The 26,690-nt window shown below is 40.8% G+C and overlaps 2 protein-coding genes across 7 annotated transcripts in view; one reads left to right on the forward strand and one right to left on the reverse strand.

Moving 5' to 3' along the window:
- Positions 1-10,899, forward strand: part of xrcc3 (X-ray repair complementing defective repair in Chinese hamster cells 3) — an 84,400-nt gene extending 73,501 nt beyond the window's left edge. The window contains exon 7 of one of the 2 annotated variants that reach the window (XM_078234012.1): positions 10,195-10,899. In XM_078234012.1, coding sequence (XP_078090138.1) covers positions 10,195-10,240 — 46 coding nt within the window. In that variant the 3' untranslated portion in view covers positions 10,241-10,899. Of the gene's footprint in view, positions 1-10,179 lie in introns of both variants that reach the window. The other variant, XM_078234011.1, reaches the window with a different exon arrangement.
- klc1a (kinesin light chain 1a) overlaps positions 1-26,690 on the reverse strand; it is an 85,950-nt gene that overhangs the window by 54,148 nt on the left and 5,112 nt on the right. For all 5 annotated transcript variants that reach the window (XM_078234006.1, XM_078234004.1, XM_078234007.1 and 2 more), the window contains exons 2-5: positions 14,160-14,421; positions 12,316-12,546; positions 9,471-9,549; positions 8,016-8,241 (exon numbers count right to left, since the gene is read on the reverse strand). In XM_078234006.1, the coding sequence (XP_078090132.1) occupies positions 8,016-8,241; positions 9,471-9,549; positions 12,316-12,546; positions 14,160-14,420 (797 nt within the window). In that variant the 5' untranslated portion in view covers position 14,421. The remainder of the gene's footprint in view (positions 1-8,015; positions 8,242-9,470; positions 9,550-12,315; positions 12,547-14,159; positions 14,422-26,690) is intronic.

The following is a 26,690-nucleotide window of genomic DNA, read 5'->3' on the forward strand; positions in this document are numbered from 1 at the left end:
CTGAAGACTAGATTATAAAATATTGCAATGTAAAGGTTTACATAAATTTTACACAGACCAAAATACAATACAGCAACTCATGAATGAAATAAACACCAGCAATGTATAATGGGCAATTCAAACTTGCTAAATATAATTCAGCAAAGAAAGAGACACAAGTTCCATGTCTGACTGGTGTACAATACAGTAAGAAGTCTCACAACACCAGGTTAAAGTCCAACAGGTTTATTTGGTAGCAAACGCCACTAGCTTTCGGAGCGCTGCAACCATTATTTTGTAAATTGAGTTTGTGTCTTTATATGCCCTGTTTGTGAACAGAACTCCCACTTACCTGACGAAAGAGCAGCGCTCCGAAAGCTAGTGGCTTTTGCTGCCCTATAAACCTGTTGGACTTTAACCTGGTGTCGTGAGACTTCTTACTGTGTTTACCCCAGTCCAACGCCGGCATCTCCATATCATGGTGTACAATAAACAGGTTAATCATTAAAAATCATTCTGTATTAGAATACATAAATTAGCTGGTATGTTCATAGAATCATAAAATCTCTCCAGTGCAGAAGGAGGCCATTCGGCCCATCAAACCTGCACTGACCACAAACCCACGTATATACCCTGCTAGTCCCCCTGACACCAAGGGTAATTCAGCATGGCCAATCAACATAACCCTCACTTCTTTGGACTGTGGGAGGAAACTGGAGCACCCGGAGAAAACCCACGCAGACACAAGGTGAATGTGTAACCTCCACACGAGGCCAGAATTGAACCTGGGTCCCTGGTGCTAAGGCAGCAGTGCTAGCCACTGTGCCACCCTTGTTTCTTCAATGCAGAAGTCCCAATGACAGAACCCCCAGTATATTTATAGCAAAATGGGTCATAAATAAGAACAAACATAGTCTATCCTAATAATAGCTACATTTACCATCAGTTTAACTTCAAACAGACATGTATAAAATCTGAGAAAAAAAGAAACAATTTGGGATTGTAACCTCTGTACCCGTTGTTTCCTTTCTCTGCTGCTTTTCATTTTTCTCTCGCTTTACACTTTTGTTTTCAGATAGCAGCTGTTCATGATCTTTCATTTTACAATTCCACTGGACGTCTTTGGTTTCTTATCTCATTATCACTCCCTTTGGGCTTGCAATATGAAGTCATTTAATCTCTCCTGCCTTCTACCCTATCACAGGTCTTTCCCTTTTCTTTTACTGCCCAGCCCAATTTCACATGCTTAAAATCTATTACATCCCAACTTTCCCCATTCCAATGAAGGATTATTAGCCTGAAATGTTAATTATGCAAAGAGAAACTGATGCTGCCAGATCTGCTAAACTGAAAACTTTGCTTTATATCTGTGGCTATTAATATTTACTTACAATGCAATGTTCATCTGTTAATATAAATTAATCTGAATAAAGTTATGAATTTACGAAAATCAACCACCAAAATGTCTAGTCAACAATTATCATTTTATAATACTAATTGATCTGAGGTGTTGCAGCGCTATGAGCAAGTTGTGTTCAACTTGACCTGATTAGTGGGCACGGATATGAAACCAAAAGAGAAAATGCTGGAAAATCTCAGCAGGTCTGGCAGCATCTGTAAGGAGAGAAAAGAGCTGATGTTTCGAGTCCAGATGACCCTTTGTCAAAGCTAAAAGGCATAGAAAGTGGGAAATATTTAGGATATGAAGTGCATTAGATTGCAGCTTCTGGAGGAGCGTGTAAAGGAGCTGGAGGGGGAGGTAGAGGAACTCCGCATAATTCGGGAGGCGGAGGTGGAAGTTGATAGGAGTTATAGAGAAATAGTAACTCCTAGAAATGAGGCTTGGGTCAATGCCAGGAGGAGGGGTAAGAAGCAATCGGGAAGACAATCCCCTGGGGCGGTTCCCCTCCATAATAGGTTTTCGGTGCTGGAGGCTACAGTTGAGGAGGAATCAACTGAGCATAGAGAGCAGATCTCTGGGGGTGAGCCGAGTGAGAAAGCTCAGGTGGTTAGGGGCTGTAAAAGACTGGGCCTTGTGATTGGGGACTCCACAATTAAGGGGACAGATAGGAGGGTCGGAACTAAAGGTAGGGACTCAGGGTTGGTGTGTTGCCTACCAGGGGCTGGGGTCCGGGATGTGTCTGACAGGGTATTCAGGACTCTTAGGGGGGAGGGAGATAAACCACAAGTTATTGTACATGTGGGGACACACGACATAAGGAGGATAGGGGAAGGGGATATTAGGCAGGGATTTATGGAGTTGGGGTGGAAACTAAAGGCCAAGACTGACAGAGTGGTTATCTCTGGACTCTTGCCTGTACCACGGGATAGTTTAGAGAGGAATAGGGAGAGGGAAGGTTTGAATTCATGGCTGAGGGGATGGTGCAGGAGGGAGGGGTTCAGGTACTTAAGCAATTGGGGCTCGTACTGGGGAAGGTGTGACCTCTATGAGAAGGATGGTCTACACCTTAATCAGAAGGGGACCAATATCCTGGGGGGTAAATTTGCTAAGGCCATGCAGGGAGGTTTAAACTGATTCGGGGGGGGGGGGGAGGGATCCTGAGTAGTGGGGCTGAAAGTGAGGGATGCATGGATGGGGACTGCAATGCACGGCATTGCAGAGGTGGGGTGGAGCAGGGTTTGAAATGTGTATACTTCAATGCCAGGAGTATTCGCAATAAAGTGGGTGAACTTGCAGCGTGGATCAGTACCTGGGACTTCGATGTTGTGGCTATTTCAGAGACATGGATAGAGCAGGGGCAGGAATGGATGCTGCAGGTCCCGGGGTTCAAATGTTTTAGTCGAAGTAGGGAAGGAGGTAGAAGAGGGGGAGGGGTAGCATTATTGGTCAGAGATTGTATCACAGTGTCAGAGAGGAGGTTTGATGAGGACTTATCTGTTGAGGTAGTATGGGCGGAGATTAGAAATAGGAGAGGAGAGGTCACCCTGTTGGGAGTCTTTTATAGACCTCCTAAAAGTTCTAGAGAGGTTGAGGAAAGGATTGCGGAGTCAATCCTGCTTAGGAGTGAAAGTAATAGGGCAATTGTTATGGGGGATTTTAACTTGACTAATATTGACTGGAATTGTTATAGCTCTAGCTCGTTAGAGGGGTCAGTTTTTGTTCAAAGCGTGCAGGAAGGTTTTTTGACTCAGTATGTAGACAGGCCAACTAGAGGTGAGGCTATATTGGATCTGGTGCTGGGAAATGAGCCAGACCAGGTGCTAGACTTGGAAGTTGGTGTGCATTTTGGTGATAGTGACCACAATTCGGTTACGTTCACCTTAGTGATGGAAAGGGATAGGCATGAACCTCGGGCCAGTGGTTTTAGCTGGGGGAAGGGTAATTATGAGGCTATTAGGAGAGAATTAGGAAACATAGGTTGGACTAGGAGATTACAGGGACTGGGAACGTCCGACATGTGGAGTTTTTTCAAGGAGCAGCTACTGCGAGTCTGTGATAGGTATGTCCCTGTCAGGCAAGGAGGAATTGGTAGGGCTAGGGAACCGTGGTGCACCAAAAAAGTTTCTTTGTTGGTTAAAAAGAAAAAGGAGGCTTATGTTCGGATGAGACGTGAGCACTCGGGTAGTGCACTAGAAAGCTTTAGATTGGCTAAGAGGGAGTTGAAGAGCGAGCTTAGAAGGGCTAAAAGGGGACATGAGAAGACTTTGGCGGATAGGGTTAAAGAGAATCCTAAGGCGTTCTATAGGTATGTCAAGAACAGAAGGTTGGTTAGGGCAAGTTTAGGGCCAGTTATAGATGGCAGAGGGAAGTTATGTGTGGAACCGGAGGAGATTGGTGAAGCATTGAACCAATATTTCTCTTCGGTGTTCACGCAAGGGGACATGAATATAGCTGAGGAGGACACTGGGTTGCAAGGGAGTAGAATAGACAGTATTACAGTTGATAAGGAGGATGTGCAGGATATTCTGGAGGGTCTGAAAATAGATAAATCCCCTGGTCCGGATGGGATTTATCCAAGGATTCTCTGGGAGGCAAGAGAAGTGATTGCAGAGCCTCTGGCTCTGATCTTCAGGTCGTCGTTGGCCTCTGGTATAGTACCAGAAGATTGGAGGTTAGCGAATGTTGTCCCATTGTTTAAGAAGGGGAACAGAGACTTCCCCGGGAATTATAGACCGGTGAGTCTCACTTCTGTTGTCGGCAAGATGTTGGAAAAAATTATAAGGGATAGGATTTATAGTTATTTGGAGAGTAATGAATTGATAGGTGATAGTCAGCATGGTTTTGTGGCAGGTAGGTCGTGCCTTACTAACCTTATTGAGTTTTTTGAGAAAGTGACCAAGGAGGTGGATGGGGGCAAGGCAGTGGACGTGGTATATATGGATTTTAGTAAGGCGTTTGATAAGGTTCACCATGGTAGGCTTCTGCAGAAAATGCAGATGTATGGGATTGGGGGTGATCTAGGAAATTGGATCAGGAATTGGCTAGCGGATAGGAAACAGAGGGTGGTGGTTGATAGTAAATATTCATCATGGAGTGCGGTTACAAGTGGTGTACCTCAGGGATCTGTTTTGGGGCCACTGCTGTTTGTAATATTTATTAATGATCTGGATGAGGGTATAGTTGGGTGGATTAGCAAATTTGCTGATGACACCAAAGTCGGTGGTGTGGTAGACAGTGAGGAAGGGTGTCGTAGTTTGCAGGAAGACTTAGACAGGTTGCAAAGTTGGGCCGAGAGGTGGCGGATGGAGTTTAATGCGGAGAAGTGTGAGGTAATTCACTTTGGTAGGAATAACAGATGTGTTGAGTATAGGGCTAACGGGAGGACTTTGAATAGTGTGGAGGAGCAGAGGGATCTAGGTGTATGTGTGCATAGATCCCTGAAAGTTGGGAATCAAGTAGATAAGGTTGTTAAGAAGGCATATGGTGTCTTGGCGTTTATTGGTAGGGGGATTGAATTTAGGAGTCGTAGCGTTATGTTGCAACTGTACACAACTCTGGTGCGGCCGCACTTGGAGTACTGTGTGCAGTTCTGGTCCCCACATTACAGGAAGGATGTGGAGGCTTTGGAGAGGGTGCAGAGGAGGTTTACCAGGATGTTGCCTGGTATGGAGGGGAGATCCTATGAGGAGAGGCTGAGGGATTTGGGATTGTTTTCGCTGGAAAGGCGGCGGCTAAGAGGGGATCTTATTGAAACATATAAGATGATTAGAGGTTTAGATAGGGTGGATAGTGATAGCCTTTTTCCTCTGATGGAGAAATCCAGCACGAGGGGGCATGGCTTTAAATTGAGGGGGGGTAGTTATAGAACCGATGTCAGGGGTAGGTTCTTTACCCAGAGGGTGGTGAGGGATTGGAATGCCCTGCCAGCATCAGTAGTAAATGCGCCTAGTTTGGGGGCGTTTAAGAGATCCGTTGATAGGTTCATGGACGAAAAGAAATTGGTTTAGGTTGGAGGGTCACAGTTTTTTTTTTTAACTGGTCGGTGCAACATCGTGGGCCGAAGGGCCTGTTCTGCGCTGTAATGTTCTATGTTCTATGTTCTATGAATTGAACTGGACCCAAGTAGAAATTATAAACTGGGCTTGATAGATCCTGCCATCCCAAGTTATAGGTTAAGAATAAAAAACCCATATTTTAATACATTAGAATGTAAACAGACGGAAAGTCAAGGGATGCTGTTCAGTATCTTGGTGGCTAATGCAGTTGTTTCCTGTGAACGCTAGATAAAGCATCTCCATACGAGTTTCACACTTTGTTCAGCCAGTCCCTAGACTATGTCAGGCATAATTCAGAATAGCCACATGATCAACTTCATTTTAACCCAAGTCTAAAGACATAGCTTAAAACCTTATCTTATAAACCTCAATTATATTTTTAAAAATAGCATTGATTTCTTATGTCCAGGTCCTGAGTGTGAACAATTAAAGCCTGCTTTGCCTTGATTAGTATTTTTAGCAACTTCAACATTCCAGTCTTCTCCTTCTGTCTCTCCCACTGCCATGCAAGTCTAAACCTTTTTCTCACTAAATTCTCCCCACAAATACATTGGGATTGTTTAATTTCAGAGATAGATAATCCCCTCTATCCCTTTCATGGGCTCGCCTTTACCACTATTTGCCTCAATGACCCAAAGGGTCATTCACCACTGATATTTCCCCTCCCATATCAGCAGCCAAACATGCAGTGCAGGAAGTAATCCTAGTACCAATACCCTTGAGGTCTTAATACCATCACAACATTTCAGATGTTATAATATTGGATAGCATGTTAAAATTAAAATGTTATTGGGTGGGCTTTCCTCGAGCTGTGCTGGAATAACCTTTTCCTGGCATCCAAACCCTCATAGCTGACCTGAGGATGTAAAACCAATGCTGAATTCTACTGCCTACGTTGATTTGTATAAAGAGTCACGAGACAAAGTGAAGTCAGGCAAGTGAGTTTTTCAGTTCAATCTCAATCTTCATCAAATTTAATGGACTGTGTGTACCACCCTCAACCCTACAATTCCTCCATTTCATCAAATAAAACTCTACTCATTTTAACTTAAATCTCACCCCACATACTCACTGCTTTGTTGCATCATCTTAAATCAAGCACAATATATCTATTAGATTCATAGGGTCCTATTTTACCATTTTGATTCTAAGTGCTGGGCAGACTTGAAACTGGGAGTGTTTCAGATCCGACTTTAAGACCCGTTCTGAGGCGCCCCCAAACACACTGCCTGCAAAAATATCAGCAATTCCTAATCACGTTGCACAAGTCTGTGGATGGGGCTTAAATGCGCCCGAAACCCTGTAGCTCTGATCGGCACCTCCAACTGCTCATGCGCAGAAAAAAAAAGATAGAATGCTGTGCCCTGCCACATCCCTCCCGGGCCGGATAATGCCTTCCCCTGGCCTCCACAGATATTGCCCCACCCCCACAACATTACTGCCCCCCACCCCTGACCAATTGCAGCACCCTCACCTCCTTCCCCCACACCGATCTCAGGCAGAGTGGCAGCACAGCGCACCCCCCTCCCCTCTCAAGCAGAGAGCCGTCGGACGCTCGGCACTCACCTCCTCACTAACTGGAGCTCCCGAATCAGACTCATACAGAGCATGAATGTTTCGCGCGAACGCAGTGGTAAAGGGGGAAGTGCAGCCCACTAAGTCAATTTAAATGCATGCCCAACTTTACTATGTTTTCGCACCCGAAAACGGGTGCAACACGATGGTAAAATCAAGCCCATAGGGTCATTTGTAATAATTTCCCACATCTCCCTGCTGATGAAAGCAAAGCTCCCTTCAATACATGACATTTTTTTTTGATAAAGTGAAAATTAGGTAGCTTTTTAAACTAGTGAATGAAGTGTGGAGTTTGTAGGGTAGGCGAGGATAGAACATACAATCCACTACATTTTGATGAACTTCTGGACAGAAAATAAATAGAATTATATGCCTGGCCTCATTTTCTGTCTGGTGACATATCAACATGAGCAGAAGTGGAACATCTTCTAGACTCTCAAGTCAGTTATACAGGAGTTTGGACGCAGAGTAAAGCTATTCCTGTATTCCTCCAGCAAAGCAACTATTATAGCATTAGCATGGCATTTTAATTTCCCATGCAATCCAGCATTATAGAAACTGAAGGACAAACTAAATTTAGTGTTAAATTAGCTGTTTGCCATGGAGTTGAAAGCATTAAGAATTGGACTCATACTACCTCAGTCACACTTCATATAGAGTGTGAACTTCAACCCGCTAAATGTTACAGGATTCAAATCCGTGCACCATTGCTGAAGAATGTTCTATACATTCAAAACTTCTCAATTCATAGAACAGTACAGCACAGAACAGGCCCTTCGGCCCACGATGTTGTGCCGAGCTTTAAGTTAATTCAGTTAAGTATTTCATTATTTGTGCTTAAACAAACATACATTTTATTTGCAATAAACAAATCTGCGACTTGTATAGTGAGATTACAACAGATGTTTCCAGCAACATCGTTTTCTGAAAGTCAGAATTATTCCCTTTGTACAAATACATTTTAAAAATTCATATCTTTGCAGAAGTAGTAAGGTCAGACTAACCTGTACACCAAAGCGAGAATGTTGAGCATTGTAGCAACATCAGGATGATCATGCCCTGATGTTTTTTCCAGATCTTCAAGAGCCTGCTTGCAAAGAGGTACGGCTACTTCATACCTGCCCTGGGATGCATACTGGATGACTAAGTTATGTAGTGTCCTTAGTCGCGCTGGGATCTCATAGCCACCCTGCTGTGCAGCAGCAGCTGCGCTGCTGTGTTGCTGCTGAACTGTAAATTGACAATATGTTACCTATAATGTTGTGCATTAAATATAGAGAGAACACTGTGGGCAAAACATTATCTGTAATATTCTATATTAGATAGAGCAGTCATTGGAATTTTATTTCCTAGATATTGCACCAAGGTATTTTTCACAAATCTTCCATCAAAAATATTGGCTTACTCAAGTGCACAAAGAAGTTTGTTTTTTTAGGATTTCGAAGTGATCCTTTTTAATTTATGCCTTTTATAAACATGACACCAGTTGCATATTAAAGTAGTTTTTCCCTCTTGATCAATCAGATGTACTCCGATTACAAGTATTCTGAGGAAGGAACTGTAACTAGATCTGTTTCAAGATGTTCCTATTGGGTGTGCTCACTAGCTTTTCACAGAGTTGGAGAGATGATGGGAATATTCAACTTTAATCACCATTTAAAATTGGAGGAGTTTATATGGAGGGAAATATTTAGGGAAGGAAGATAAGTGACAGTAACTTAAAGGAGAGAGAACAGGATAAGTGGAGCTGGAGTTTAAATCACTGAGGATAGACGAGCTAATGGCACAAATAGAGATAAAGAGTTTTGATCTATTAGTCACAGGTATGTTGTATGGTGACCAAGGTTGGAATATAAATATTTTATGTACTTGATGCTTTAAAAAGACGGAATAGTTTATAAATATTCAATTTACTCCTCTCCATTCTTGAACAGAAACATTACATTGCATAGTTCAATTTGCATATCAGCACATATGGACTTCCATACATGTCAGATAACCAATTCATCAAACAAAAAGGCAAGCTCATATTCTATCTGGTCTAAGATTTAAAGACAAATGGAATTAATCTTGTTATGTCAGAAATGCTCTGACACAACATGGGCTTTATTACTGTGGCATCTTCAGCAAATAATATTCAAGAAACCCTATATAAAAACTTCAATTTGTCATATACGTCAGCTTTGGAAGCTGGTCCTAGAAGTCAAGTCAGTCATTCTGAATCTTCTATGGATCAGTCTAACGAGCCCTTAAACAAAATCAGTCATGTCCATCTCTTGCCAATCTTCGTTGAATCAAATTCGTACTTATTCTTAAATATCAATCTATCTGGAGTCTTATGGCATTACCATAATATTTATTAAAATATGACAAAGTTTGCAATTTGAAAAATCTATCATTGTAAAATTATTTAATAGCAGAATGCATATGCCCCTTTCGAGATCTTTCCAAACACTTACTTCCCTGTCCTGGTTCATCATCTTCATTTGGGAAAAGGTCATCCAACGGTTCTTTGGAAGAATCAGTATCCTTGTCCTCCTGTATGATTTACAAAAAAGTATACATTATCTACAGGTATCAGAACATTAAACGTTTAGTGTAGTTTCATGCAATCAAAAGTTAGGCCCAGCTGTCAGAATGCTGATATATTTAATGCTTTTATGCAGTTAGAATTAAACACTCTTCTCCTAGTTAAAACAAAGAAAAATACATCTGAGATTACTGAATGGCACATGTAATTTGGGGTATTTAATCAGTGTCAATGCAATTTGTAACAGATTGTGATGTGATAAGTCTTTTGGCCAAATTTATTTTGCCAATAACATTCTCGGTAACTGCCCCAATTACTTTCAAGTAACGGTATTAAAATCAACCATTTTGTAAACTATTGTATACCATTATTAGTATTTATCAGCCTTAAATTACAAAAGCGAATGACTGAATATATATGACTCGCCCCCTTAACTAAACAGTTTACAATGTAGAATGCAATCAGTTCAAGGACAATACTAATGATCACTTTATTTATTAATAAGAGTATTTATTTGCAAACCCCTTTGAACTTTGATAGCCTATAGATAATTCAACATATAATAATCATCAGTAGGAAAGTTAACAGTTGGCAATGACAATCGATATTCTTTTCTAAACTTACCCCATCAATTTTAGTTCTCCTTTCTTTAGCAAACTTCCTACCAAAGTGGATCACAGAAGCAAGAAAAGATGCTGATCATGCAAGAATTAGAAGTGACTGAAAAGAGGCAACATTTCAGAAGCCTTATGAAGGAGGGGAGAGCAATACTCAAGACTGAAGATGAGGTTAGAATGTGTGTTCGAGATTATGGGATCAAGAAAGCTCAGATATCAAGATTGGAGCAGATGAGGAGACAGCCTGATACAAAAAGGGCTAAAAGTTAGAGAAACAGAATCATCTAATTGATTTATTCATTCATTGATTTAGTGGTAGCATGATTGCCATTCAATCAGAAGACTGAGTACGAGTCCTATTCCAGGGATTTGGTAAAATAATCTAGATTGGTAGTTCAGAGCTGTAATGAGGATTGCATTGTCAGAGGTGCTATCCTTCAGATGAGATGTTAAGTTGTGGTGTCAGCTTCCCTCTCAGCTGGGACATAAAAAAATTCCAAGGTACTATTCGAGGAAAAGCATCTAATGGCCAAACATTATTCCTCAAAAGACACTTAAAACAGCTGATCTAGTCATTATCTCACTGCTGTTTGTTAGAGCTTGGTATGTGCAACTGGCTATTGCATTTCCTACTTTACAACACTGACTACACTTCAAAAAGTATGTTGGCTGTAAAACACTTTTGATGTCTTATGGTTGTGAAAGATGCTATAAAATGCAAGAACCTCTTCTTTTTTGCCCAATAATCTCTTCTCCCGGTGTCCTTTTTATATCTGTTTTCAGTTTTGCCATGCACTCTATTTTTCCTGATGTGTTTGTCATCAGCCTCCTATTTCTATTTTATTTTATTCAATGGTTTTAAAGCACATTAAGACACTCTGGGCTCAAAATTGCAAGAAATATGAGTAAGCAGAAAATAGAATATTGTGAAGAATAAGAGCTCATGGTATAGGCGATAACATATTGACATGGATAAAAGGTTAGCTAGCTAACAGGAAAGAGTAAACAAATGGGTAAAATAAAAAAGCCTATTATCGGAATGGTGAGAGATTGCAGTCTTCTGAAATAAAGAGGGATTTGGGTGTCCTAATGTATAAATTGCAAAAGGTTAGTATGCAGGCACAGCAAGTAATTAGGAAAACTAACAGAATATTATGACTTATTGTGAGAGGAATCAAATACAAAAAGAGCTTGTGCTTTTTTTAAAAAATTCATTCGTGGGACATGTTGGCCAGCCAGCGACACATTTATTGCCCTCCCTAGTTGCCCGAGCAATTAGCAGAATTTTTTTCCCCCTCAGAGGGTCGGGCGTCTTTGGAACTCTTCCTCAAAAGGCAGTAGAAGCAAAGTGTTTAAATATTTTTAAGACAGGTAGTAGATTCTTCGTAAGCAAGGGGGTAGGGTAGGCAGAAATCTGAGGTTGTGGTTACAATCAGATCAGCCATGAACTTATTGAATGGCGCAACAGACTGGAAGGGGCCAAGTTAGATACTTCAACAGCTGTTTTTATATTTCTTGTTAGTTGACCATCTTTTTCCCTTTTCTAGCCATCCAATCTTCTGATCTACCACTAATTTTTGCAACATTGTATCCCTTTTCTTTCAATTTGAACTTCCTTAGTTAGCCACAGTTGATTCATCCTTCTCAAAGTCTTTCTTTCTCAAGAGCTGACAGTTATGAAATATCTCCTGAAGTGTGCAACTGCTTACTGACCATCTATAAACGCAAATCTCTCTTTTTACATTGATTTGGAGAAGATTACAGATAAATGGAGGGGTTACATTGTGGAATGATTTACATACAATCTTAAAGAATTCAAATTCTGTGCATCAGAAGACGAGGAGCTAAGAGAGGTTGAGTTCCATCTTTTCATAGAAAGCTGAAAGGTGACATTAGCAGACATTTTGGTAGAGATTACCCATGTCTTCTTGAATAGTTTTTAGAACTATTAGAACTTAGGAGGCCCAAAGAGGAAAATTAATCTTAGTTTGTGTTTGTTCTAAATACATTCAAGCATGTATGTCACATTCCACACAATCACATTATAAATTTTACAAGTTCCAACTACTGAAATTATATTTAAAAGAATAAATCAAGCAGACAAGTGTAATTCTCTGTAAATTACATCCAATCAGGTTAAAGTTACCGTTGACTCACCAGTGGTGAAAGATCCGCATCATATTTTTTGAGTTGATTCATAAATTCTAAATGTTTCTTTTCCTCTTCCAATTGTGCTACACTTTGCTCACTCTTTTGCAATTTTTGTTGTGTGTTCGCCAGCTCATCTCGTAGCCACTGGTTTTCCTGACACAATCGACGCACCTGTGCACGTAATTTCTGTTTTTCCGATTCCACTGCACTTAAGTGACTAGATAATGCCATCATCACCTTAAAACACAAATCTGTGAACTTAGTTCGCAAGTTTATGCATCAAGATTTTAAATTACAAACTGTTAAATTACTGTAAATATTCTCCAAACATTTGGAGAAAGGTGCTCTAAATTTGAAAAATTGTATTTACTTGCATAGAGTAAATCTTTTTTGTGACTATATTGCCCGCATTAGATTTACAGCCTACATTAAATTAGAAAACCTAGGTATATTGACTATTCTGATCAGATCATTAAGTTTATCATGCACACTCACAAATGGGCCAAAGGCTGCCACTTTCAGACCTGAAAAATGCCCAGTCTTACCTTTCCAAATTACTTTGGAAAGGTAAAGTAACTCAAAAATTTGAGCAACAGGTGAAGCTAGCTGTTTCACACTGCTGCTACCATGCACTGGCAACACAAGTGACGCTTTCCTAACAGGACACTGCTGTTTAGTCAAAAAGACATTCTGTCCACCGAGTGATGCAGCATATGAATTTCAGTACCATGCAATGCCAGGTACATAGGACGTATGTCCCAACAATTGGCAGATTGTATGAAACAGCATGTCCCTTTACCTGTTTGCAATAGGCAGAGTACTGACTGTATTCAACCAAGATGTGGAGATGCCGGCGTTGGACTGGGTAAACACAGTAAGAAGTTTAACAACACCAGGTTAAAGTCCAACAGGTTTATTTGGTAGCAAACGCCACCAGCTCTCGGAGCGTGCTGCTCCTTCGTCAGGTGGAGTGGGAGACGCAGATCTCCGAAAGCTAGTGGCATTTGCATCCAAATAAACCTGTTGGACTTTAACCTGGTGTTGTTAAACTTCTTACTGTATTCAACCAACCCATGTTTGTACCCACGCTTGCTAGAAGCTACATACATTTATATGCAGGGACCTATCTTCTGCAGGAAAAAGGAATGTGTCCAGACATTACACTTTTTTTTGAATAAGCAAAAACATGGAATCATTAGCTCCCTGGTACATTTGCCATGGCAGCACCTCCACCAGAGCCGACTTGCCAATCAGCACCCTTTTCTCCTGCAGTATAAAATGTTGCTCCCTTTGAATATGGCATTCTTGCATTGTCTTGATGAGTGCAAGATGAAAAGTTTCAACAGCATGTCTCTTTTCTCAGCAATGCTCAACAAGGTACATGAAGTACTCCATAAGGCTGGCTAACCTGGCACACAGCCTATGGTTTTTGTGGTCTATGTGGCTCAGTAGTATGTCACCCATTTCCCTTATCTAGTGACCTGAAAATAACATGTTTTAATCAGTGAAAAACCCCAATATACTGTACTGACCACCTGACACAAGCTGGAAATTAATTCATGAAAACCATATTCAAGTAGCCTAAAAATCTGGTCTGCAATTCTGAGTCCACATGCCTAATTCCAAAAATATTAACATTTAAGCCTTAAAGATGAATTTCTTAGAAAGGCTGCTAAGTTTAATGCGTCATGGTGCAAAGCATCGCACCTTTGTAAAGATATCGATGCCTGCTTACTAGCCAGAGTGACAATGGAAACACTCAAGATTGAAGAAAATTGTATGGATGTAAGTAGTGTTTAAAGTACCTTCAAAAAGTCAACATCTTGTTGTATGACATTAGAAGTGCTTACCTGTGCCTCACTGAGACCAAGTTCTAACATTTCCAGCGACTTGCGGATCATGTTGGATTTCTCTTCAACCAAGTTCATCTCATCATCTTTTTTCAGACATTTCAAGGTTTCCAGCAGGCTATACAAAATTGAATTGTGCTCATTTTTTAAGGCTTCAAGTCCCTGGATTACTTGCTTTGTTTTGCCAATAATCTCCTCCTGCGAGAGTTTTTCAAGTTTATCTTCTTTTAAATACACCATCGTGGACATGGTGTCATACATCCTGGGAAACAGATTAAATATCATTAAAATTGTCTGTGTAACTAATATACACCATATAATCCCGATAATCCCTCTGCAAGACACTGTCATCGTGCCACTCAGTACACACGAATTTAGCAATCTGCAATGATAAATCTTGGGAGTTTGATGAAAATTTGTGACAAAGTGAGAGACATGGAGGATAGCTTATTTGTTTCCAATAATTAATCCAGAGGAATTACTATAAAACCTTGGACGTCTCAGTGGCATAGAATCAATTCACTATTATAAAAGGAAATGAATAAGACTATAGGATTCAAGTAAATGCAAAGTGGCCACAGTTTGAAGAACATTGGAAACTCCTCAAGTTGCTGAACCAAGAAACATGGGGCTTAATTAGATCCAACTTTCAGGTGACAATATAGACAACAGTGCTCCAGTGGATTCATGACTGTTTAATGAGTAATAAGAGTTAATTTGGAAACTGTTACACCCCTGAAGAAACTGAAAGGGATGAAACTGACTACATTTAAATGGTGATTGAAACAGATTTTTCTATGGTACCATTGGAACCTATCTATATTTTTTAAACAGAATTGTGCATCTTCAGGACTGCTGAGCAAGCTGATTATTCAGGACTGGTTTCCTTGCGGGAAACCAATAACAAGTGTTCCTTTGTAAAAATTATATTAGACTGATTAAGTCACAAGAAAAGATTTATCAGACTCTGGGCCATGATTCCAATCAATTTCTAATTCAGTAAAAGCGGATGTAGCTCAGCAGGAGTTAACCCTTTCCAAAACAGCATATTTTATCAGACATAATTATCCTGGATATGTAACAAGCTGAAAAGAAGTTTGGTGTGACAACTTGATTACTGGCAGTCATCATGTGAAACTATTTATGATACTGATGTGGTAAATGGCAAATGCAAAGCATGATCGAGGGGGCAAAAAATGAATTAAATTGATAACAACTGATGGATTCTTCCACCACTTTAACTGATTAGTGCTCAGCAAGGAGAAGGTTTCACCACCTAGGAGGGTGCCGTACAACATTTGTGGGCATTACTGCAACAATTCTATCTAGAACCCTAACCCTAATTATGGATTTATTTAAAAAGCGTATGTTTGCCTATTTTTCTCAGCAATTTGATTAAAAAAGAAAAATAGCACAAGACAGAGATACAGAGACAAAAATAAATGAGAGCAATAGAGAAGGCAAACACAATTTAAAAATAGAAATGGGATTACTTTTGGAAAAACCGAGATCAACTAGAGCTTTAGTTATATAATGCTCGGTCTGCACCTTGACAAAAGGAAATCAGTACCTATTGATTTACAAGTCAAACCCATTGTTTTACATGACTAAACACTGGAAACTTTCCATCTAGAATATAATCATTGAAAATTCTTTAATTATCCCATTCACATATAACACGCAACATTGGCAGATTTCTTTTGCAAACCAAATTTCACATCATCATTGTAAAGTGTGACGACCCTAACATGAAAAAATATACAAAGGGAGGGCTCATTTTTCACATACCATCTTCAAAACACATAAATATAAAATAATCAGGAAGCATATTCAGTTATCAAAAATCTGAAAAATTCTCTTTTACATACAAGTTTAATCACAAATTTAAAAAAGCTTAAAGGCAGACAAATTGGGTGGCTTGCCAGCCCTGTACGAAGCATGAGGCAATCAAATGCAGCTTGCCTCTTTCTTAGGTGGGATCAGTTAAGCCAACTTTTCTTTAGGGCAGGGGAGTGAAGAGGTGAACAAGGCAAAATGAGAGAATGTTAACAGTAAAATCGGAAGGTTAATTTCAAGCACCCATGCAAGTGTTTCCACATCATAAAAAGGTAAACATGAAGTAGCAAAAAACTGGTCAATTACCACCCTATCAGTTGATTTTCAATCATCAGCAAAGTGAGCGAAAGTGCCAGCGACACTGCCATCAAGCGGGACTTATTGAGCAATAATTTGGGTTCTGCCATGTCCAGGCTCTTTACAGGCTTGGTCCAAACACAGACACAAGCTAAATTCCACAGACAAAGTAAGAATGACTGCCCATGACATCAAGGCTGCAGTTAACAGTGCAGCATCAGGAAACCCAGTAAACTGAAGATAACAGGAATCATAGGGAAAACTCTTAATTGGCTTGAGTCATACCCAGCAAAAACAACGGCTGTAGTTGTTGAAGGCCAATCATTTCAGTCCCAGGACATTACTGTAGAGTTGCTCGAGGCACATCCATCTTCAGTTACTTCAGTGACCTATCATCATCATCTCAGGGTCAGAAGTGGTAAGTGCAATGTTCAGTCCCACTCACAACTCTGCAGATAATGAAGTATTCGATGCTCACATGTAATAAGACCAGGACAACATTCATGCTTGACCTACAAGTGGCAAAGAACATTTGCACCACACAAGTGTCAGGCAGTCATCATCTTCAACAGAAGAATACGTAACCATCTGCCCTTGACATTCATCTTTACCATCAACATCCTGGGAATTATCACTGGCCAAAATCTTAACTGGGCCGGCCATATAAATACTATGGCGACAAGACCAGGTCAGGAGCTGTGTATTCTGTGGTGAGTGATTCACCTGATTTCCCAAAAGGTTTTCCGTTGTATACAAGGCATGAGTCAGAAGTATGATGGAATATTCTCCAATTGCCTGGATGAATGCTGCTCTGACAACAGTTAAGAAGCTCAATACCATCCAGTACAAAGCAGCCACTTGATTGGCACTCAATAAATATTCACTCCCTCTGCCAAGGAAGCACCATGACAACAGTATGAACCATCTACTAAATGCACTGCAGCAACTCACCAAGGCTCCTTCAATTACATCTTCCAAACCTGTGATCTACCATCTGGAAGAAGAACAACAACAAGCACATGGAAATACCACCATCTCCAAGTTCCTCTCCATGTTACACATTATCTAGACTTGGAATTTTTTTAAAAATCATTCATGGGAACATCAGTGTCGGTGGCAAGATTAGTATTTATTAGAGCCTGTGTCTTGAACCACCGCAGTAAGGTAAGGTGCAAGTATGTCTACTGTGCTGATAGGGAGGGAGTTCAAATAAGTGTTTTGACCCAGCTACAGAGAAGAAATGGCAATATATTTCCAAGTGTGTATGAAGCCCAGTAACCGCAGCTGGGGAAGTAGTGAGAGCCAGAGTCCAATAATCGTGACATGGTAGCAGCCAGAGCTACAGCCCAATAAGCATGGCTGGGAAGCAGCCAGAGCCCAGTAACCATGGCTGGGGAGCAGCTATAGCTGGTGCCCTGTAACTATGATCAGGGAGCAGCCCAAATTGGAGCCCAGTAACTGCAGCCAGGGAGCTGCCAGAGCAGGAGCCCAGTAACCATAGCACATGCACCAGGCTCCATCTGCCGAATGATTCCACTGACCAATCAAGAAATGTGGAATTACGTATTATTGTTATAACAATGAACAAATGATACACAAAAAAAACCCAGAAATTGTAAAGAAGCATTCTCCAGAAACCTGTTTTTCCAGGGTAAGAGAACAGTAGTATCATTCTGTTGACAATACAGACTGAATTTTAAAGAACTTGAGATAAATATCATCAATAAGGAAATAACCCATAATCAGCGTAATTATCTCCACTACTTCCTGCCTTTAGGGTCTGCTTGGCATCAGTCAGCTAACAAAATAATATATCTGTCTATTTACCATCCAGCAACGAGTGGGTTGTTTTGGCTTCAAGGCACAAGACAATTTACTGACTTCATTAGATAATGTCTAATTTCTCAATATAATGTTTCACGTTAAGAGAACCTGATGCATGATTTTTAAGCAAACAGCAATCGCAGCATTGGCTAGATCAAATTTAAGGAATGGTTTCCTGTAAAATATTAACGTATTGTTCATTTCCATCCTAAAAATTATTCCTGCACAAAACAATCTGGCAATGGAGTCATTCTATGCTTTACTGGTACTACTGTGGTCTTATATTTAAATATTAAACTAAATATTCAGAAGTCCTCACACCATTAATCTTGTAATACCGAATCATGTACAGTACTCTATCTACACAGAGATTTAAAAAACATTTTTTAAGAAAAGATATCTGAACTATCCTCTCTGCTGCCAGGTTGATTCTAGGGTCCAGCCTCTGGGCCATGAGTTTTATGTCATAGAATTCCTACAGTGCAGAAGGAGGCCATTTGGCCCATCGAGTCTGCACCGACCACAATCCTACCCAGGCCCTATCCCTATAACCCCATGCATTTACCATAGCTAGTCCCCCGACACTAAGGGGCAATTTAACACAGCCAATCCACCTATCCCGCACATCTTTCAGACTGTGGGAGGAAACCCACGCAGACACGGGGAGAACGTGCAAACTCCACACAGACAGTGATCCAAGCCAAGAATCAAACCCGAGTCCCTGGTGCTATGAGGCAGCAGTGCTAACCACTGTGCCACCATGCCAGCTCCTAGCTACTCTAATTACTCTGTCTTCCTGATATCTGGTCCTTGCATCTTCAGCGATTTGTATCTGTGATCCATTCCCCAGTCTCTGCAGTGAACAACTTGATCAAAAGAGCCAGAATGGTTACACCCCCATACACAGCTGTCTTTGAAAAACATTGTAAAGATGCAGAATTGTTGTAAAATCCTATTTTGTTTACTAATGTTCTTTAAAGTCAACTTTCTATTCTTACCTGATTTAGCCTATACATGACTGCAGTTTCATACAGCTCACTCTCACCTGTCTTTAACTTGCCTACCAAGCCATTCAGTTGTACTAAATTGCTACATTAGGGTAATGAGATGGGCACATCCCAAAAATAATTTTGTTTTAAAAACCGAATTTCAGGAAATCATTCTTTGGACCTTATAATCTTTCTCACTTTTCTTGAAGGAAGGTGTGGGGCTGCTCTCCACTTCCTTGACACCATTTGCATATTCCTTCCACGTAATTATTTCAATTCTCATTACCTTGAGTGTCTTAAGTAAACTTAAAGTAGGCAAGCATCTTGAAATGTTGTACCCAAACTTTTTGCCATGTGAATCTGAAGAAATAATAGAAGCAAATAGAGGGCCACATGTGGATAAGTAACACAAGACATCATTAATGGCAAATCTACCTAGATTAAGGTGCACTTCACACAGAAAATAGTGTGATAACAGCAAAAGGTGGTCTGACATGAAGACAAATTCAACAGGGATGAAAGACTGTACTGACAATATGCCACGATGTAATGCAAAACATCAACAAAACAGCTAATGGGAGCCAATTTAATAAAAGCAAATACTGTGCATGCTGAAATAAAAATAGAAAATGCTGGAATTCGCAGCCAGTCTGGCAGCATCTGCAGAGAGAGAAACAGAGTTAAGTTTGCTAGAATATCATGGAGTATCACAAAGAGCCTCGACAACTGTACACTGCTTCACAACTGCATACCCTATGGCAGCAGTTTTGATCAACAGTATTATTAGGGACTTTCACAAAAATAACCTGCACTTACATAACTCATTTACAACACAGTAAGGATGAGGCGAGAGTGACTGCCCTTGACATCAAGGCAGCATCTGACAGTGTGACATCAAGGTGCCCAAGGAAAACTGAGTCAATGGAAATCAGAGGCAAAACATTGCACTGTTTGGAATCATACCTAGCACAAAAGAAGATGGTTGCAGTTCTTTAAGGTCAATCATCTCAGTATCAGGGCATTACTGCAGGAATTCCTCAGGGCAGTTTCTTAGATCCAACTATCTTGAGCTGCTTCATCAATGACCTTCTTTCCATCATAAGGTCAGAAGCGGAATATTCGCTGATCATTTCACAATGTTCAGCACCATTTGCTCCCCAGATATTGAAACAGTCCATGTGCAAATGCAGCAAGACCCGGATTGACAAGTGACAAGTAACATTTGCTCCACACAAGTGCCAGGGAATGACCATCTCCAACAAGAGAGTCTAACCATTGTCCTTGTCGTTCAATGGCATTGCTGAATCCCCCACTATCCACATTCTACAGGGCTTACCATTTACTGGAAATTAAACTGGACCAGCCATATAACTGAGGATACAAAAGCAGGTCAGAGGTTAAGAATCCTGTGGTGAGTACTCACCTCTTGACTCTAAAGCCTGTCCATCATCTAAAAAGGAAGTCAGGAGTGTGATGGGATACCATGCATTTGCCTGGATGACTGTAGCTCAAGAAACTTGACAGCATTCAGTACAATGCTGAGCACTTGATTGCCTCATCCACAAACATTCACTTCCTCCACCACTGGCAATCAGTGGCAGCAGTATACTCCATCCACAAGATGCACTGCAAGAACTGACCTAGGCCCTTTTGACAGCACCTTTTAAACCTGTGACCTCTATTAACAAGGACAAGGCCAGCAGATGAATGGGAGTACCACCAGGGACACCAGCACCTGGAAATTCCCTTTCAAGCCACTCACCGTCTCAACTTGAAAAAAAAAAATCGCCATTCCTTCACTGTCACTGGGACAAAATCCTAGAACTCCCAGTCCAGTCTTGAGTTGCTAGATCTGTTTGAAGTCTATCCCATTTAGCACAGTGGTAGTGTCACACAATACAATAGAGGGTTTCCTCAATGTGAAGACTGGACTTCGTCTCCACAAGGACTGTGCAGTGGTCACTTCTACCGATACTGTTAAGGACAGGTGCATCTTTTGTAGCCAGGTCGGTAAGGATGAGGTCACATTTTTCCCTCTTGTCGGTTCCCTTACAATCTGCCACATACCTAGTCTAGCGACTATATATTTTAGGACTTGGCCTGTTCAATCTGTGGTGGTGCTACCATGCCACTTTTGGTGAAGGGCACGGAAATCCCACCGCCCCTGCCCCAGGGCACAGGCTGCACCTTTGCTGGTCCAGTTTAATGTCTGGTTAATGATAAGCCCTCTAGGATGTTGATAGTGGGGGGATTCAGCAATGGTAATGCCATTGAATATCAAGGGACAAAATGGTTAGATTCTCTCTTTTTGGGGATGGTCTTGCCAAAATGGTGTTCAACATGAAGTACTGACTCATCTATTATTGGGGGCAGTGCATGGTACTCAGCAGGTTTCCTTGTCCATGTTGAACTGAAGCCATGAGACTTCATGGGATTCAGAGTCAATGATCAGATTCCGAGGGCAACATGCTCCCAACTGTATACCATTGTGCCACGTTTCTACCGGATCTGCCCTGCTGATAGAACAGGACATACCCAGAAATGGTGATGTCTGGGACATTATCTGTATGGTATGATTCCATGAATATGACTGTCAGGCTGTTGCTTGACTAGTCTGCAAGACAGCTCTCCCAATTTTGGCACAAGCCCCCAGATGTTAGCAAGGAAGATTTTGCAGCATCAAAAGGGCAGGGTTTGCCATTGTCGTTTCCAGTGCCCAGGTCGATGTCAGGTGGTCTGTTTGGTTTCATTCTTTTTTATTGACTTGGCTGCAGTTTGATGCAACCGAGTGGCTTGCTAGACTATTTAAGAGTCAACCACATTGCCATGGATCTGGAGTCACGTGTATGCCAGACCAAGTATGACAGATTTCCATCCCTAATGAACATTAGTAAAACAAATGGGTTCATCTGGAAGCTGTGTACAGCTTTGGTCTCCTTATTTGAAGAAAGATTTAACTATGTTATAAACAGTTCAGAGAAGATTAACTTAACACCTTCCTAGGATGAGGGGCCTACCTTATGAAGAAAGGTTGAACATGTTTCATAGAAATCATAGAAACCCTACAGTACAGAAAGAGGCCATTCGGCCCATCGAGTCTGCACCGACCACAATCCCACCCAGGCCCTACCCCCATATCCCTACATATTTTACCCACTAATCCCTCTAATCTACGCATCCCAGGACACTAAGGGGCAATTTTTAGCATGGCCAATCAACCTAACCCGCACATCTTTGGACAGTGGGAGGAAACTGGAGCACCCGGAGGAAACCCACACAGACACGAGGAGAATGTGCAAACTCCACACATGTTTGTCCTATACCCATTGGAGTTTAGAAGAATGAGAGCAGATCTTATTGTAAAATATACGATTCTGAGGGGATCTGATAGAGTTGATACTTGGAGCACTAGTTGGAGAGACTAGAACCAGGAAGCACAGTTTAAGAATAGGAAGTCTACCATTTAAGACGGAGATGAGAATATTTTTCTCTCAAAGGGTAAAGTACACGGAATTCTCGTTCCCAGAAAGCAGTGGAGGCTGGGTATGAATTTATTCAAGGCGAAGTTAGACAGGTTTTTGATAGACAATCATGTCAAGGGTTATAGGAGACAGCGCCAGTGCAGACCAGAATCAGATCAGCCATGATTACACTGAATGGCAGAGCAGGTTCAAAGGGTTGAATGGCTTCTGCCTTCTCCCAAGTCCTATCTGCATTCCTATAGTATAGTAGGACATTGCATACTCAAAAAGCGAGTGTAAATTCAATAACATTCCAAGCCATTTTTGAACAAAGACGACAATTTACAATTAATACCCAAATTTCTGAAGTAATTTGGACTTGTGATTTTTGTCTGCATTATTGCATGTGCAAGACATCCCCAAAACGGTATTTAGGTAAAACTACATACCAAGAAAAAATGAACTTGGGCAATATTTACATGTCGCACCTTTTAACACTTCAGTATGTCACAAAGCATTCAGTCATGGAATTATTTCTGAAATGCAGTCGCTATCATTTTGTAGGAAGAGCAGTCAATGTTATGCCTAATGGCAAGTACCCTCAAAATTAAAATCATAGAATTCGTACAGTGCAGGAGGCAGCCATTCAGCACCAACAATTCCACCCAGGTCCTATCCCCGTAACCCCATGTATTTACCCTGCTAGTACCCTGACACTAAGGGGCAATTTAGCATGGCCAATCAATCTAACACACACATCTTTGGAGTTGGCAGGAAGCAGGCGCGCCCAGAAAAAACCCACGCAGACACAGGGAGAATGTACAAACTCCACACAAACAGTCACCCAAGGCTGAATTGAACCAGGATCTCTGGCGCTGTGAAGCAGCAATGCTAACAACTGTGCCACCAAAATTACATTTAGAAACTCATGTTTTTTCATTAAACAAAATTCCATCCGAAAGCTGAACATAAGTTAAACCTCTAGGTTGTGAGATCAATATAAAATTGAATAAAATTTAAACATTTGGCATGGGATGTGTCAGAAATCATGGCTTCTCTTTGCTCATCCTGTTACATTTTACTTCAGGTTTCCCTTGCCTGAAGGAAACCACTCATACTGACATATTTTAATGGGCAGCCACAGCAATATTCTAGTATTTGAGCAAAGAGCCCATTCTTCATCCATAACATTAAATAGTGCCCTTGAACTATTTAAGTGTGAGCTATCACATCTAATAAGAAGTGTTTTCAACCAGCATCTACATCATTTGAACAAGGCTCCAGAATGCAAATAGCAAGGAGGAACCAAAACTGACTTTTCAACCCTTGCTAACCAGAGAATAAAGCTTAATTGTATAATGGTTAACTCCATAACGAGAGAGATCAAACCTGCAATATGTCTTTACTGAATAACTGTACAAAATAATTTTATTATACCACAGAAAAATAAAATGGCAGCTAGTAACTCGCACTCATTCATTTGATCGTGTCCTAAATTTCAACAATAAAGGCTCATTCACTGAAGATCCCTTAGTCAGTTTCTTCCTTGATAGGATCCAGTATTAATTCAATACTTAGTATTATTGCCATGTTAGCCTTTCCATATCCCAACAGCTGCACTAACATCTGTATACCACATCCAAAAATGCAAATAGTATTTTACTTTTCTTTTATCCCTGCAACAGTGGCATATACAGCACTTTTAACAGATCAAAATTTTGAAGAGATGTAATCAAAATGGACACTGAGCCAAAGAAAGATTACTAAACATAAAACAGAAGAGTGTTAGAGACAGTCTTAAAAGGAAGAGAAGGAAATGGAGGGATACAGGAAGAAAGTTCCAGAGCACAGGGTCCAAGCATCCATAGCAATAGATGCAAAGGGTAGGTAAGGGGAATGAAAATACACAACAACCAAATTCATAGCAAAGTTTGGGGTTGTGGGAGGGACAGAAATTACTGCATTGGGTAAGATTATGGCTGGACAGAGGGAAGTGTCCATTGACAAATTCCAAAGAGGGTCATTTTAGATTTGAATTCGGAATGTGGCGGAGAGCCTTGCATTCTGGATATGTCGAAGTTTACAACAATCACCAATAGGATACTTGGAAAAGTCATGACTAGAAGTGAAAATGCATGGATGACAGACTATTGCATGGAGAGACGTAGGTAATCTCATGGACGTGTTAGAAGAGCCTTTTTATTGAAGAGAATCTGTCGATCCTGGGGTGTAAATCAGTAGATCCCCCATATCTGAACCAAAAGATCTGGGTTCAAATCCCACTCCAAGACTAAAGGGCCACAGAGGATGCATTCAAATTAGTTATCAAGTTGTTAATCCTGCTAATACTTCCCCACTATTCTCCAAAAGGAAAAAAAAATGACAAGATACAAAACAGACAAGGGAGAGAATATGAGTTTTATAAGCTTAGCCTGAGGTCAAAATGGTCTGATTCAAACTGAGACGACTATGGTAGTAAATGGACAGAATGTGGGCAGAGACACTGATAGTGGCTTTAATATTCCAAATACAAAAGTAGTTTAAACTGCAGTACATCTCTCTCCCAACTCTCTCAATTTCACCACATCCTTACAACAAAGGATGTGGTGAAATTGAGAGAGTTGGGAGAGAGATGTGTACTAGGGTATCGTGATCGCACATGTGGAAGCTGAGACATGATAGCATGTAAATGAGAAAGCAAACAGGAATCCAATGATAATGGTGCAGGAAATGATGTTGTGATTCGGATTAGAGGGAGGATATTTGAACAAAATGAGGACAATTAAACTGAGCTGGAGAAAAGGCGTTGGAGAAAGATGGTGTGATCAATTGTGTAAAAGGTTGGAGAAGTTGAGAAGGATGCAGAAGATTAGCACATCATAGTTGCATCAGATGTGATTCATGACTTTTATTTGGGCCATTTTAATACTGTGGGAAATACAGAAGCTTAACTGGATATTAGAATGGAAAGTTGCAAGACTGATGGATACAGATTTGAGATGCAATACACTCAAGGGAAAAAAAATTAGAAATGGTGTCATTTTTAAAGTCAAAAGTACGGCGGGTCACTAAAATGACAAACCAATTTTAATTTTTTTCCCTCGAGTACATTGCATCTCAACTCTGTATTTGTATGCTGGTGTGCAATATGCCGCTCTTTGGTAAAGAAAGTAAAATGGCTGTCTACAGGGTGTATGAGAATCTACCCTCCAAACAGCCCCAATTAATTTATGGATTAAGCTGCTCCCAGCCATTAATTCAGTTGCAATACAGAACCACTCAAATAATTTGGAAGCTCCTTGTGTTTGAACTCCATGTCACAAATACATTTAGGCAATTCTTTGTATGCCAGTTGCTCAAATGAAATGCACAAATGTTTTCCAAATTCAGAGGAAGCCATCAGTTTATAATAGTTTTCTGCAAGCACAGGTTCTACTGGGACAAGAGTTCACACTTGGAAGGCTATCACAAGGTTATCTGCATATCTAAATTTCTTGACCAGGACAGTACTATATTAAGTGATGTGGTAAGACTGACTGCAAAAACCCATTATTCAGTTAAGGTCTTCTAATCTACTCCATGCTATTTACAGTTAGTTTGCATTCGAATATGGTTTTCTTTTTATTTGTTCACAGGATGAGGGCAACGCTGACTAGGCCAGCATCTATTGCTCAACCATAATTTCCCCTCAGAAGGTGGTGATGAGCCATCTTCTTGAACCGTTGCAGTCTCTGTGGTGTAGGTACACCCACAATGCTGTTAAGGGAGGCAGTTCTAGGATTTTGACCCAGTGACAGTGAAGGAACAGAGATTTAGTTCCAAGTCAGGATGATGTATGGCTTGAAGGAAACCTCACAAGTGGTGCTCCCATTGATCTGCTGCCCTTGTCCTTCTAAATGCTAGAGGTCACAGGTTTGGAAGGTGCAGTCAAAGGAGCCTTGGTGAGTTGCTGCAGTGCATCTTACTGGCACTGTGCCAATCATGCGGGTGTTTTGTCCTGGATGCTATCAAGCTTCTAGAGTATTGTTGGAGCTGTACTCATCCAGGCAAACGAAGAGTATTCCATCACACTCCTAACTTGTAGCTTGTAGATGGCTGACAGACTCTGGGGAGTAAGGAGACGA

Source organism: Mustelus asterias, chromosome 18, assembly GCF_964213995.1.
Source record: "Mustelus asterias chromosome 18, sMusAst1.hap1.1, whole genome shotgun sequence".
Classification (NCBI taxonomy): Eukaryota; Metazoa; Chordata; class Chondrichthyes; order Carcharhiniformes; family Triakidae; genus Mustelus; species Mustelus asterias.